Genomic DNA, 14718 nt, shown 5'->3' on the forward strand with positions numbered 1-14718 from the left:
AATTATTGTTGCATAGCACAATGGCCAATCGTCAACGACACATTTTATGCTTAAGTAAATACGCCTTTTTACACATTCCATAAGATAATGTCCAAATCATTTCATTTGGGCTTCCTCTCATCAATATACTTACTGCCAGATACCTTCATGAAAATATGAAAAATGCTGCATGATTAATGTGACTTTCATCAGCGAAAATGACACAGAATTGAACGTGACTTTATATCTTCATATTTGGACAATGTGCAATATTATCAACTTTCAACGCGTGGTCTACATTGTGCTCACTCTAAAAAATCAAGTGTACTGTAAGCAGTTTGTCTATACAGCTAAGAGTAAGGCGCATCTTACGTTCTATCATTTGAAAATGAGGCACATCATTTCGAAATAATTCCAATTTCTCTCGTTCCGTCCATCTCCACGTAAACCATGTAGTCATGACATTGTAAATCGCAGTTTTCACACGTAAATCCAGTTAAATCAAAATCGCACGGCAGACATGGCAGAATACACGTAAATATACTCCTTATGAATATCAACTGAATTAGAAGTATATACTGTTGATGTGAGATTAAATTTCCATAGTGCAGAATACCGCTCACTTCTGAATCCAGAAGTGTCACGTAAAGTCGAAAGGTCGATACAATGTAACAAACTGGCAAAGAAAAGATCTTAAAAAGAAAAGAAAAACAAACTTCAAACATAAATAAATCATTAAAAAAAGAAAACATTATGAGACAAGAAATGCATTACAACAGTTTAAAATTCAAGAAATCCTGACCATTAGGTCTTGACAAATCAGGTTATTTCTCATAAAGATCTTACACACTCGCTGTAATAATCACAAATATTCGAAATCAAATTCAAGACTGCTTTAAACGAGAAAGAGAGAAGTAAAGAACACGAGACATATGAACCGTCACCAGAATTATCTCCTTTGTTGGCCATGCAAATAAAAATCTTCCGCATTTTGCTGGACATTTCGACATTGCACTCGAAAGATAAGAAAAAAAAAAGGTAACATAAACACTGACAAGATCGCCCACTAAAAACAAGACGTGGAAACAAAGAAAACGACTTTGCATCCATGTACATGATTTTAAACAAAGACAAACTTTTCTGTAGCAAACTATATCACGCTGATAGGAAACTAAAAAAAAAGGACAAAGGTAGTAAATCTAAATCTAAATAATAATAATAATAATAATAACAAGAAGGTTTTCCTTATCCAGGTTAGCTTCTTCAGTGTTGCAACTGTTCTACCAGAGGGCCCTGCCATTATCATTACCATAGCGTTGCCAGGAACCCATTTACACACCTGGGTCAAGAGGGACATGGTGGGTAAAAACATCTTGTGCAAGGACGTTAGCACTGGGCGGGAATCGAACTCGGATTCTCCGTTTGGGAGCTGGAAGTCTTATCCACTATGCCACAGCACCGCCACATAGATCGCATCAGACACGTAAGGATATTGTACGAATGGAGGGCAAGGAAGGTGTTCTCAATAAATAGATGCAAAAGTCAAGCAAATGTCTACCGTGGTTGCTAATAAATGAGCATTCATTTAAAATGAGGTTCTAGATTACAGGACTCTAAACATATAAATCGAAGGGAACAATGTCAGAATGTTGGACTTTTCTTTTCTCCCAAATATTTTTCCCACGATGTATAAGAATACTTTTAAACTTTAATGTTAATGAGGATGTACACTTAGTCACTCTTCAAAGCTTAAAAAACATTACTTTACGATTTCAATAGGCACAGCATAAATACTCTTCAGTAATTTTCATGGTTGTCACAGGAACAGATATGAGAGGTCTGATTACATTATAAAATGGGGATCTGTGACCACGACTTATACAATATACCACATCGTCAAACGAGTTGCTTGGAAATGTACGGTATGATAAAACGATAAGACACAATACACAGGAAAGTGATTTCGAAGAATAAAATTCAACGTCTGATACACTCACTCAAACAGTACATCAAAATATCCAGCATTGTACACATTGTACATGTATCTTGGCGAGCAATAATCTTCACTTACATCACTACGTCACTAACATTAGAATCAAATTAGCGTTAATTCCTCCAGTTACGGAACACCACTCAAACCACTCAAATTCACATTAGCAGAAAACTTTTACTTGAAAAATAAAAGTGATCTCAAAGTTTCACTTATTAATCTTTGTACACCAGACAAGTCAATTATACACATTTGATTCATACCCTGTCAACGCGGAAAACACAACGCACATGATCTTTTATTTTGAAATAAAACAAAAGACCTAAAACATCCGTATTTACAATGTCATCTTGCCAGTTTTACTGGAATTTGTAGACTCTGTAACCAGGAGCTTGTTTTGCTTTGTTTCCCGTTGTTTTCTCTCACCCACGGGAAAAAAATTACCACATAGAAATCGTTCAAAAAAAAAAAGTAATAATAATAAAAGGCGACCGCTTGCATATTTCCCAAACAAATGTCATGTCCGTGTAGATGAAGGTGATCTGGTCTCATATTCTATATTATAGTCTGACGTTTTGTTCTGCTGTTTCGTCCCTGCGATATCAAAGGAAAAGTCAATCATTAGCAGTACATTGTGTATATGCCGACTGTTGTGTGATTGCTATCGCCAAAAATATTTCGAAATAGAAGCCTCTACACTTACTGCCGGTATGTGCTATATAACAACTCGCCTAGCTGCCATGAGCCAAGGAAGACAAAGGTTGACTTTCCATTAAAAAAAAAGAAGATAAATAAGTAGATAAAAAATAAATGAATAACATAAAAAATCAAAAAGTCACACACACACAAGCACACGCAGTTGTCCACACAAAGCATGTTACACACGCACACACATACATACACACACACACACACACGTCCTTTAGTACCTCCACATTAACGTGGAAAATTTTGGCGAGTAGAACCTCCGGGGGAATTTCGGGGGGGGGGGGGGGGTCAGGGTTATCATCCAATGATAAACACACGTAATACTGAAGAATTTCCGTCTCAATTTCACAGCCACTTGATAAATTATACTTTTCTGCTTCTTGGCAAATACAGTATATCGCAGTGTATAATGTGATAACTTTAGCCACTTGATAAATTCAATAATTTTGAACGCTAGATCTCACACCGATTGCACGGCAACTTGGACAGATGTACGAAATGAGATTTTCAGAATACGATCGTGTTTCACATGTACGCTAGACTACACACTTGTCATAATCCTTTTTCAAGATTTTTTTCCGGAAGAGCAATTCGATCTTTACCCTTGGTATCAACAAAGCAGAGCAATTTTCATCACTTTATTGGATGACTGATAAAAGTTAATAAAACGTCCAATTTCAAAGCAATTCCATTCAATTTACATTCATTCATTGAATAATAATAATGACAATAATACAGCTTTACTATCATCGCAGAAATATCTCGGTGCACTGCTTTCCCTCCCGAGATTTATAAGGGAGAGTATAAAGGATTCTTCCAACACCAGCATCCAGTTTAATAGTCGCAATTTAAACTAAAGTTCACTTTATACTAGACAAATTATGGAAAAAAGGCCTTTGCTCATTATCATGCTTGATTCTCCAGTATAGCGACAACTTTCTCGCTTTCTCTTTGTGACGTCACACCACTTTACCTTTTTTTCCCTCTCCCAGAACAAAAAACATCAAACCACTTCTCTTCAGCGAAACGCATTAATTAGTACATATCAAATACAAACATACATCTTCTTTGACACAGAGAATGCAGTGTTGTCCCTCCTGCCGCTGAAAAACGCTGGGTGATGATGACTTGCCTTCATTAATGATAATCATCATCATTATCATCATCATCATCATCATCATCATCAACACCATCATCATCATGATAGTAAATGACACCTATAAAGCACATGACAGTAAAACGAATTCAGACGAAATAGAACGAAACGTACACGGCCTATCAATCACAGAACAAGATTCCTAAATCATTCACTTATACGGACGCCATAAAATCTGACAGTTCCGTTGTTTATCTCTGAGCTTCTACAGATAAGTATATACGGCTGCGGTGCTGGAAAGTTGATAATAAGGATGGATGCTAGAGCATGTCGCTCGAATATACTATAATGAACACCTTCATCATTTTCTCTCTCTCCTCTCTCTTCTACATGCACACATACACACGCGCACACACACATAATTACGTATATACCTAAGGAATATGATCAACAACCACACAGGCCTTACATATCTGATAAACCTAAGCCTATACACTGTATTTTTCAGACTGCAGTCGACTTGATGCGCGCCGTTCATCAGCTCCAAAACATGTTCCTAGGAACAATAGTCTTCCTGTCCTATGGACGGCCAGTTTTACCCTGCTCCCTAAGTTACGTCTCGAAATGACAAGAGGTATTAAACAGTTTAGTACAGGTAGTGGCAGTTCTGATAGAGGATGACGAAAAAAAAAATGGGGTCAGATGTCAGGGATACAATACATGAAAGTCCATCGCTGTAATTCGTCACGTGATGTAGTCCTGACCAATCACACAAAAGAACGAGCACTTCACTTCCTGGGGTTCACTTTACATTGATAGACTCGACACGATTTCAGGTTATGTTAGAGCAGCACAACAAGGCACACAGCAGAATTAAACAGAAAGAGCAAAATAACTTCTGTACGCTTGTAAGAAACACAAGTATGGTAACAGACGCATGCATACCAACATTGCTTCCAATACAAGTGCCAGTTAAAGAACGCGTGAAATGAGGTAGGTCCCTACTTATTTTGTGCGTGTCAAACACAGAAGTCCTACCGAACCTGTCTTCTTAACCGTGCCTTCTACCTGTCTCTCGACATGATACTCTCTTCTTTAACAAAAAACAAAACAAACATCGACTTCACTACAAAGTGCATGTAATTGGAATAAAAAATAAGAACTCCATTTCGGAAGTATATGTCCTACCTCATAGCAAAATTCTTGGTCGATCTGGCATCTTTTACTACGAAAAAAATAATGATGACAAAACTAAGCCTCTTGACAATTGCATAGTGCAATCGCGCATGCGCACATGTCAGATTTCCCGCAGTGCTCGTCACTGCGTAAGACATCTGCACAATGAGACACCTCTCACAGTCTTCGGGATTTAGCCTCTTGGGACAATCATCTCGTACTGCCAGTTACAGTACCTTCCAACTACACAATAACAATCGGAGAGTTCACGGGTTGGGGCTGAGGACAAACATAGAGGGCGCAAACAAATTGTGCGATCCGATGCGACGACAGCCTGGCTGGGAAGGGGGACACTTCTCGGTTGGCAAGTAAATGTACCAGTATTGTCCGGTAAGCGTACATTTCATTCCGGTACAAATCGTTACCAGCAGAAAGATTTCGAGCGTATTGATGCAGCACAAGGATAACTACCTCTAACTGTCACTATTTCGCTTGTTGTTGTTTTCAATCAAGGTGTTCCTACATGGAAGCCTCACATCGAACACACACACATACACAAGAAAGATACATTAACTAATACGTAGAAACACACATGCACACACACATGCGCACACAAAACAAACGACCGTCGCTTGAACTGACAAACTTGCTCAGCATGTGTATCTACATACACTCCTGTACTTCAACATCAAAGGTATGACAGACAGTGCAAGTTTACGCTTTATACATTCAGAAACACACAACAATAAAACATCGCGCAATTAAGTGTTTAAAGACACATCAATCATATTGATGCCAGGGATAATCACGTCTAGTGGAAGTGGCATGCCTACTTTTAACAGGATTACGGACCAAATCACGAGGGAACGAAATATGATACTGATAGCAGTGACGATGGCTGTCAGGACAGTGACAATAACCAGCGAGTGCGTATTGATAAACAAAGAGATCTCTACCTTCTTCACTTCAAAACATATCTATGCGCCACAGCATCAAGAGTTTCTCGTTTTTCATAATCACTATTCACCTCGGTGATTCATGGAGCTTATTGCCGTGGTGATACCATGTACAGGGATAAAGAGTTCAGATGCTATCATTTTCTGCCACACCCTCTTTTTTGAGTGTGAAAGAATGATGATATCGAAGCTCAGAACAAGAACCAGTTTGTCATTCAACCTTGGCTTCCGGTTCTACAATGAGGAGGAGTTTCTGGAGGAACAGGGAGGTTTGATCGATGGCGTTCTGGACGGCAGGTGGTTTGTTCTTCCAGTATACGCCCACAAGGTAGACGGGGACGCCAGACGCTGCGGCCACCAGCCCGAGTCCGCAGTCCCTGGGAGACGCGTAGAGAGCCATCCCCAGTACGAAGAGCACGCCCAACATGTAGATGATTGGGATGAACAACGGTACCTAGGGGGCCAAGCACGGAGGGGGAGAAATTCTTCGAGATTTGCGAGAAAATGCGGTGTAATACGTTCAAAGTTTCTACAAGATATCACCAGCATTCGGACACAGCATACCCAAAGGGACAACTCATATATAGCAGTCCTTTATGTAAGCCTTCCTAACTTTACAAACTTAATGTACAGATGGTATTTGACGTTTAATTTTAAAGTACTAGCGGAAAGAACAATATGAACTGATATTAATCCAACACGTCTTAACACTGAAACTTATTTGTGCACAAATGAAATTTTACAAGTGGAAACGTGGAAACGTGGAAACGTACTTCTTTGCAAGAAGATATATTCTGAAAAATTAGATTCAGTATGTTCGTTACGTGCTCGTTTGTCACAAGATGTAGTCATTCCCGTTAGTCACTTGGGAGAAGGATGGGGGGGGGGGAGGGGATAAGGAAGAAGAGAAGAGAAGATGGGATGACGAGGAGTGGAGGAAACGAGAAGAAGATGTTGAGGAAAAGGCAAACGATGATGAGGACGATGTTGATTGATGATGATAATGATGATAAAGATGACAATGATGTTGATGATGATGAGGACTATGATGAGGTGGATGGTAATAATTACGAGGATGAGGATGATGTTGACTGTGATGATGAAGATGATGGCAATTGTGATGATAATGTTGATGGTAATGATGATGATGATAATAATAATGATGAGTACGACGTTGACGGTGATGAGGATGGTAATTATGATGATGATGATGATGATGATGAGGTTGATGATGTTGATAATGGTGACGAAAGTGATGACGATAATGATAATGATAATGATAATGATAATGGTAATGATGATGAAAAGGAGGAGAAACAGGAAAACCGGACCCTAGGTGTTATACCTTGAACGGTCGTGGCAGGTCTGGGTGTTTCCAGCGGTAGTAGGGAATGATGGCCACAGCCAGAAAGTTCATGATCCACTCGATGAAGGCCACGAAGTTCAGCAGGAGAAAGATGTCGTTGTTGAGAACCATGACGATGGCAATCGGGAGCTATATTAATGGACAGAAGGGAGGGCATTCCAGTCATAAATTCATCATTTTGGTGATGAAAGATGAAGTGCCCCAAAAGAGATTAGAAATGTCGCTAATGACCACATATCGTAAGCATACAGATTTCGTTCTGTAAGATCTATTCCGCATACATCGCACCTTACATTTGTCGCACCCGGTGACTTTTCCCTATATAATAAACATGTATTTCAAAAGACTTCTTGCGGTAATACACGCTGAAGAAAAGTGATCGTTGCCGCCAACGGCTACAGATTATCTCTGTAAGAACCCAAGACGAAAGAGAATTTAGAAAACTGAATTGCAGTCCAAATAGAATATTGCTCCACGTTTTCCATTCTGATTTTGAGGGTAACGTTGGCGTAGAGTGCAAGAACTCTATCACAAGGACATAGTATGGTTGAATGCAACCGGCTAGAGAAGAAAGGGTTAACGAACACGATAAATCTATCCTTACCGTAAAGATGGCGGCAGGGATGGGGGTCTTCTTGCGTACGTGGATCATAGACATGACCTTTGGCATCAGACCTTCACGGCCCGCTACGTACAGAACTCTGTAAGGAAGCAATCAATTGGATGACAGTCACTAACACGACTCGCTTGGACTTCCGATATTTGGGAGCAAAACAAAATCAACCAGATCAGAACGGAAAAAAGAAGGCGCTCTACGTTCAAACGTGTATGTAGTCGGACAGGAGAGGTGAAGTGCTAAGCAGTTGATATTTTAAGCCCAGAATCGTAGGTACTAATAAGTAAAGCCTCCAGTTAAAATATATTTCTCGTCCATTTTCTTTTCATACGTGGTTGTATTTGCGTTGTGTTTTTTCGAGTGATTGTCCGTCCATCTTTTTCATCATACTTCACTCCATCTCGTCTTTAACGTGTCCCGAGGACCACGGGCAAATGAGAAAACATATCAGGAGTGAAATGTGCAACAGAAGAATGATGGGGAAGGGGAGGGAGAACATGAAAATTGGGGGTCAAAAGAGTGATATGTGCAACAGAAGAATGATGGGGGAAAGAGAGAGAGAACATGGAAACCGGGGTCAGAAGATTTGATCAAAACGCCACACAGCGACAAGAGAGGAAAACTGTATCTCATAATACAGGGCACTTACGTTGTAACGAACACGGTTTTAACGAAATTCCGGTTACAACGAAGTAAATATTCAGGCCGCAACATTATCCACACTATGCATTTGTATTGTATATTTGTTCAGTTATAACGAAATTTCGATATAACGGAAGAAAACTGCCGGTCATGAGGACTTCGTTATAACGGGAGTCCACTGTATCTCCTACCTGGAGCTCCCGAACAGGCTTCCATTAACGGTGCCAACACAAGACAGAGCCACGAAGATGGAAATGATCCAGGCGAAGACCGGGAACAGTAACTCGGCAAAGTCCTTCACGAATTCGGGGCGAATAAAAAGGAAAAATAATTAAAAACACATTTCCGTTTAAATCCACTCTTCCGACAGATGCATTGTTGATGCCTTAACATCTCCTCATCTTTGAAAAATTAACCATGCCAGTGTATCTCAACATATCTACATGTACTTTTGTTTTGCTTTGACCTCAAAATCAGTCTTCATCATCATTATTCTAATGCTTATAGTCTCTTCAATACACATGATTATGCATGCATGGAAATTACTCTCATGAACCTTTCGGTACACAATTTAGGGCGACACTAATTTTATCGACCGTCAATAAATTCATGGTGTAAATTCATATCGGAATGTTCCACTCTTCCAATCTTCCCGCACGCATATACAGCATACGGAGTAAAATCAGGACAGTAGAACTGTCTACATCAAGAACCTTGGTTCAGACACTACTTTAATTTTTGCAGTCGAAAGGAACTCGACCATGTCTGCTTTTCAAAGATAGGCAAACTTTAAGAACTCACGACAGCGACGGCGTTGGAATTGATGATCTCGATCGGCGAGAGGACGGTCAGATAACTGACGTTGGTCAGGAGATAGATGGACGTGACGGCGATCATCGAGATGATGACGGCCAGCGGAATATTTCTAAAGGTCGAGAGAAATATTGATACGAGTGTCAGCTACGAGTCATGAACGGGAGCGGCTGGTGTTATTACTGACATGGGGAATGTTTAACGCGAATTATAACAATGCAATCAATTCGCAATAAATCGGGGAAAGGAAAAATTAGTGGGGGGTGATAACTATCATGGCGGACACATCTCATAGATTTTAAAATCATCAAATACATGTATTGAGAAGTTCACGAATTGCAGCTACCAGCTATAATACAGGTAAAGTTGGTATTATAGGTACGATGAACACACACACATTCAACATAAAAAACTCTTCGATATTTCATTCTACGCATGAGACTGGCAGTTTTCAAGACAGGTTTCTCATTTTTGTTTTCACATTCACGCATATCATTCAGTTGATGGCACTGATGCTGAAATATGCAAATAAAAACGACCGAAAGCGAGCTACTTCTCTCTCGCTGGGTTAGTACGCAGCCTGCACAAAGCATCAACTTTACGGATAACTGTGCATAACTGACTTGAGCAAAAACGAGACTTTGCATGAAACAGACGACAACACGGAAAACAACCCAAAACAAACGCGGCCCGTAGTGATGAATTTCCTTCCGTGCGCCTCATTAGTCGGTTGCTAAACTACGCTTGTTAACATCCTTGCTCTACTTTCGATGATTAATATGAATTGTAGTGCCAGTTATCACGACATGCAATGCACATATACTCACCTTGCGGGGTTCTTGACTTCTTCCGTGATGAACATCAGATATTGCCTGAAAACAAATAGATGAGGAAACAAACCATCTTTAATCAAATAAACAAGCACTTAACCTTCACGTCTGTGCCTTTTCACCGAACCTCTGCATTAATCTTCTCTTTTTATTTTCGTACATGACCTCATGACCTTTACTTTGATACGTAAATAAAATCAAAGAGAAGAATTGACGTATGTTTCAAAATCGGGAAATCGGACGTAAAATATGATAGTTATGGAATCGAAAATGAGATGGTGCCATCGCCACATGACTCTTTTCTATTGATTGTTCAAAAAAGATTAACAAAATTCTGTATACTGTCGATAATGTCACTGTAACTACCACCTCTCTGCCATTAAAATCACGATTAGGATATCAGGGTTCGACACTAACTTTTTTTTTTCCTTTGGTGACCTGTTCGGGCCACTAAAATCTCTATGTATCTTAAATGTGGGTGGCCCAAATGAAATGAAATGGAAATTAAATGTGGTGGCCCGAAATGAAAGGAAATATAAACATTAATTTCAAAAAGGCCTTTTAGCTGATCGATGGGGCCACCAAAAGATAGCGTTTTGGGGAGATTGGTGTCCCGACGTCAATTTTTGGTGGCTCCGGGCCACCGGACCACACACACACTTCACTTTAAGATATTACAACATGTAGTTGTATTTGATTTTATTTACACATATTTACTTTACATTATTTCAGCAAACTCATTAGAAGCGTCCTTTTACTTTAATGCTCCCTTTTAGTTTATCTTGCTGTGTGTCAAGAGTAGAAATGAAAACAATATCCATCAATACCCTACAAAACTTACTGCTTAACCTAGCAATGGTTGCTAAAGACAGGTTTATACAAGCGTTTCCTAACCGGCTGGGCTGAAGTGCTTGTTTGTCTATTGTTGTTGTCGTTTGCTGTTTTTTTTTTTTTTTCTTTTCTTGTCTTTTTGCAAAGATGTGTTGAATAGTGAAAGGTTTATGAGTTTAAACGTCACTGTGGTACCATAATAGGAAGCCTCTTTGACCTCATCACGCAAAGCAAAATAAAACCCATCATTCATTGCGACGTGATGACACGTAACGGATGGACTACAGTACTATGGTTTACACTTTCTACAATGTACTTCAAAGAGCAAGGGACCATCAAAGCAAAGCAAAGCAAAGTGTCGGAAAGTTTACTTCAACAATGCTTCTCCCATTTCATATACTATCGAGTAAAACAAGTTCATTTGCTGCGGAAGGGAAAATGAGTTGTTACAAATAGCTACGGTGCGTGTCAGTATGTGGGGAATGGCCCAATGCATGAAAATACCACACTTCCGCTTGCTCTAGTTCAATCACCAAAATAAACTCAGTGTATTTCAATTCATATATAGAGTGCTAACTACTAGGGACAAAATAAGGGCGTTAGCAATTAAAGGACCATATTTTGTTGTTGTTGTTGCTGTTGTTGTTGTTACTGTTGTTGTTATTGTGACAGCAACCTCTGGGGCCCGTTGCATAAAAGTTACAATTATGGTAACTTTGCCATCCAGTGGTAACTTCCATGGAATTCTTGATTTTGATTGGCTGTTGAGTATTGTTGCCATGGTAGTTACCATTGGATGGCAAAGTTACCATAATTGTAACTTTTATGCAACGGGCCCCTGGTCGTCATTCTCCTTTCATTCTCATTCATTTAGCAGGAGAGAAAAAAAAGAAGAGTAAATTAAAGTAACTACAATGTAACATGTTTCCATGGGGATGATTTTACATGTGGATGCATAAATACCTCATACGCAGAAGTTGAAACTATGGTCCCTACTTTAAAATCCAGAGCTTAACCCTTACAGGGCCGGGGGGGGGGGGGAATCCGCCCCCCCCCCCCTACGTTTCGCGCTATAATTCTGCAACGCCAGAAGGCCTCGTCGCGAGGCTTCTTGACTTTCTTTGTTCAAGTCTCGCGCAACTTTTGAGACCAAATTTGCAACGTCTGCGCATACTTTTTCGAAGCCACACCCATTTTTGTAACATGTCGCCCCCACATGGGCACAATTTTGTGATTTTGTGTACATTTCCTATGGAAAACAGTGCTCTGTCATGAAAGTCATAAAAACCCGATTATTTTTACAATTAATCACTTTCATTGATTAATTTTATGCCAGTTATGGTAGAAAAGTGGTCAATGACAATTTCCAATAAAAAACAAAGAAAAAACAAACGTTGAAAAACAAAGAAATACATAAGAAATTCTGAGAACAATAAAATACATAATAAGAATTGAAATGAGGTTTGGAAGTTTTTGTGATTTACAATTGTTGAATATGCTAAAACAGATTTACAGACCAAAATGTAGACTCTGAATGACTTTACTTAGGCTGAAATATGATCTTGAGCTTAACTTGCATAATTAATTAATTAAAATTAGAAATTGATTGTTTCAAAAAATCTTATGACGCAGTTTTGTAGATTATGACGTGGGTGTCACGCATGCCAAATTTCGTCGCCCCCTCCGGTTTTAGCATAGCCAAAAAGCCCGGCCTGATTAGGGTTAAGCCAGTCACAGAATTTGACACTCTCTCGGTCCCCCCCCCCCCCCCCCCCGGAAAGATAAATGAAAAAAAAAAAAAAAAAAAAAAAAACTACTGGTAATTATGAATGTCTTGCGTGTGTTCATATTTACGATCCCCAACTTCAATAATGTTTTTTAACTCCATTGGCCCTCCCACATGCGGGCTTAACGGTAACCTACCAGCCAGAGAAGGCAAAAATTCCGGCGTTGAGAGCGAGGGGGAAATTCTTCGGGGTGGAATATCCCTCGAATGCGTCGGCAAAATGTTCCGTTTTTCCTGAGGACAGCGAAGGAAAAGAAAATGATGCTAGAACAGTGGAATATATTCAGTAGCAATATGCATTAAGTTCAGCAACACGAACGTTTTAGCAGCCAGTGCCTAAAAATCATGAAAGATTATCCAAAAGTTCACAGTAACAACCGGTGACAAGAGGAAGAAGAAGAAGAAGAAAAAGAAGAAAAAGGGGACTTTGTGATGATTTGCCGAAACTATTTCTCAGCGGGTTGTTTAAGATAGTACAAAACGGACAAAACGTAAGGGACAAAAACCAAAATGAAATGACATAACAACATAATCAAGGATCACATTTCTCGTTCTGCCACAAGCATTAATCTTCATTCTATTTAATCACACGCACACACAAATTAGGAATGACATCTCCGCTTCATACGATACGGCTAACATAATTAAAGGAATAATGAATCCATAGGCTTCCGATGAATTGCTGCCAAAGTCATATTCTTCTTCAACAAAATGTGAGCCCTCTCAAAACAATCAGAGGTCAAGGGTAAAGTGGGTGAACTACCGCTCTGCTCCCAGTTCGAGTTCAGGGCAAATCGATCCGTAGGGTCAGACTAAACAGCCCTTTCGACCTTCACACAAAAACCATGGAACAATGGTTTCCCTTCCGACTGTTATCCATGTTGTTCCGACCGTCAGAATCAACATAATTCTCGGGTGCTCTCACATATCTTTTGTTAAAGCAGCACATGTACGGGGAAAAAGTGCACGCGACTATGATTCAAACTAGCGATGTCTGGTTGGAGATCATCTTTTTCTTCTCCATCCCCTTTTTCTCATATTGTTCATATTGTTCTCTCCTTCTCCACCGTTTCTTCAATTCTTGAAGTTGTTTTTTTTTTCGTTGATTTTTTCTTTTCAGTAAAAAATTCTATTCACATATCAACATTCACGTACACATAAATATCACGCTACACATACATGGCATAAATAATGCGATTTTACAGGAAGCTTTTAACAGTCTAAAAAGATGAATACGATATTAATATTGGATACAAAACCTTCAATTTTTTCTGCAGTTTATGTTCATCTACCTTCTGCGCTTGCTTTAAAAAATTACAAATTTGGCAAAACTGTAATGATTTCTTTTGTTTCTAGCAGAAAATATAAAATATTTTGCGCACACACATAAAACACACACGCACACACACACGTACACAAACACATTGTAACATATGAAGTTTTATTACTTTGGAGAAAAAAAAAAAGGTCACTTTTTTCCCTTCTCCGCTATCGCCTTTCGTGGGAAGACCTTTCAATGCAATGTTACAGTGATCTGGGATTCTGTCTCCGATATCCACAATGGAAGATATCAGCGAAATAGATACAAAGGCTGGGTTTACCCGAAAGCTCAGTCCTAAAAGGTGGTGTTTACTGCAACGAATGGTCCAAACTGCACATTGTATTTGAAGGACTCTTCCTAAAAAGAGCTCCGTAATCCCCCCAAAGCTCATTCTCATTTCAGTTCATACTATAAAAAGATGTAATAAAACGTGGGCAATAGTCCAATGCTCAAACAAAATAAATCTTGATGCTTTTCTTGTCATGGTGGATTTCACTTCAAATACTCATTTTGAAAAAGCGAAGTGAAGACAAAATAGAAAAGTATATACGCACAATACAGATCAAGAGAAATTCAATATAGAATGATTCAAACAAAGTAACAGCACT

At 39.3% G+C, this 14718-nt stretch overlaps 1 protein-coding gene across 1 annotated transcript in view; it reads right to left on the reverse strand.

Moving 5' to 3' along the window:
• Window positions 1-5329: 5329 nt before the first annotated feature.
• Window positions 5330-14718, reverse strand: part of LOC140232822 (cystine/glutamate transporter-like) — a 38113-nt gene continuing 28724 nt past the window's right edge. The window contains exons 5-11 of the mRNA XM_072312936.1: window positions 12927-13023; window positions 10170-10214; window positions 9331-9454; window positions 8721-8824; window positions 7876-7972; window positions 7251-7400; window positions 5330-6359 (exon numbers count right to left, since the gene is read on the reverse strand). Coding sequence (XP_072169037.1) covers window positions 6117-6359; window positions 7251-7400; window positions 7876-7972; window positions 8721-8824; window positions 9331-9454; window positions 10170-10214; window positions 12927-13023 — 860 coding nt within the window. The 3' untranslated portion in view covers window positions 5330-6116. The remainder of the gene's footprint in view (window positions 6360-7250; window positions 7401-7875; window positions 7973-8720; window positions 8825-9330; window positions 9455-10169; window positions 10215-12926; window positions 13024-14718) is intronic.

The sequence above is a fragment of the Diadema setosum genome, chromosome 9 (genome assembly GCF_964275005.1).
Source record: "Diadema setosum chromosome 9, eeDiaSeto1, whole genome shotgun sequence".
In the NCBI taxonomy this organism is placed as follows: domain Eukaryota; kingdom Metazoa; phylum Echinodermata; class Echinoidea; order Diadematoida; family Diadematidae; genus Diadema; species Diadema setosum.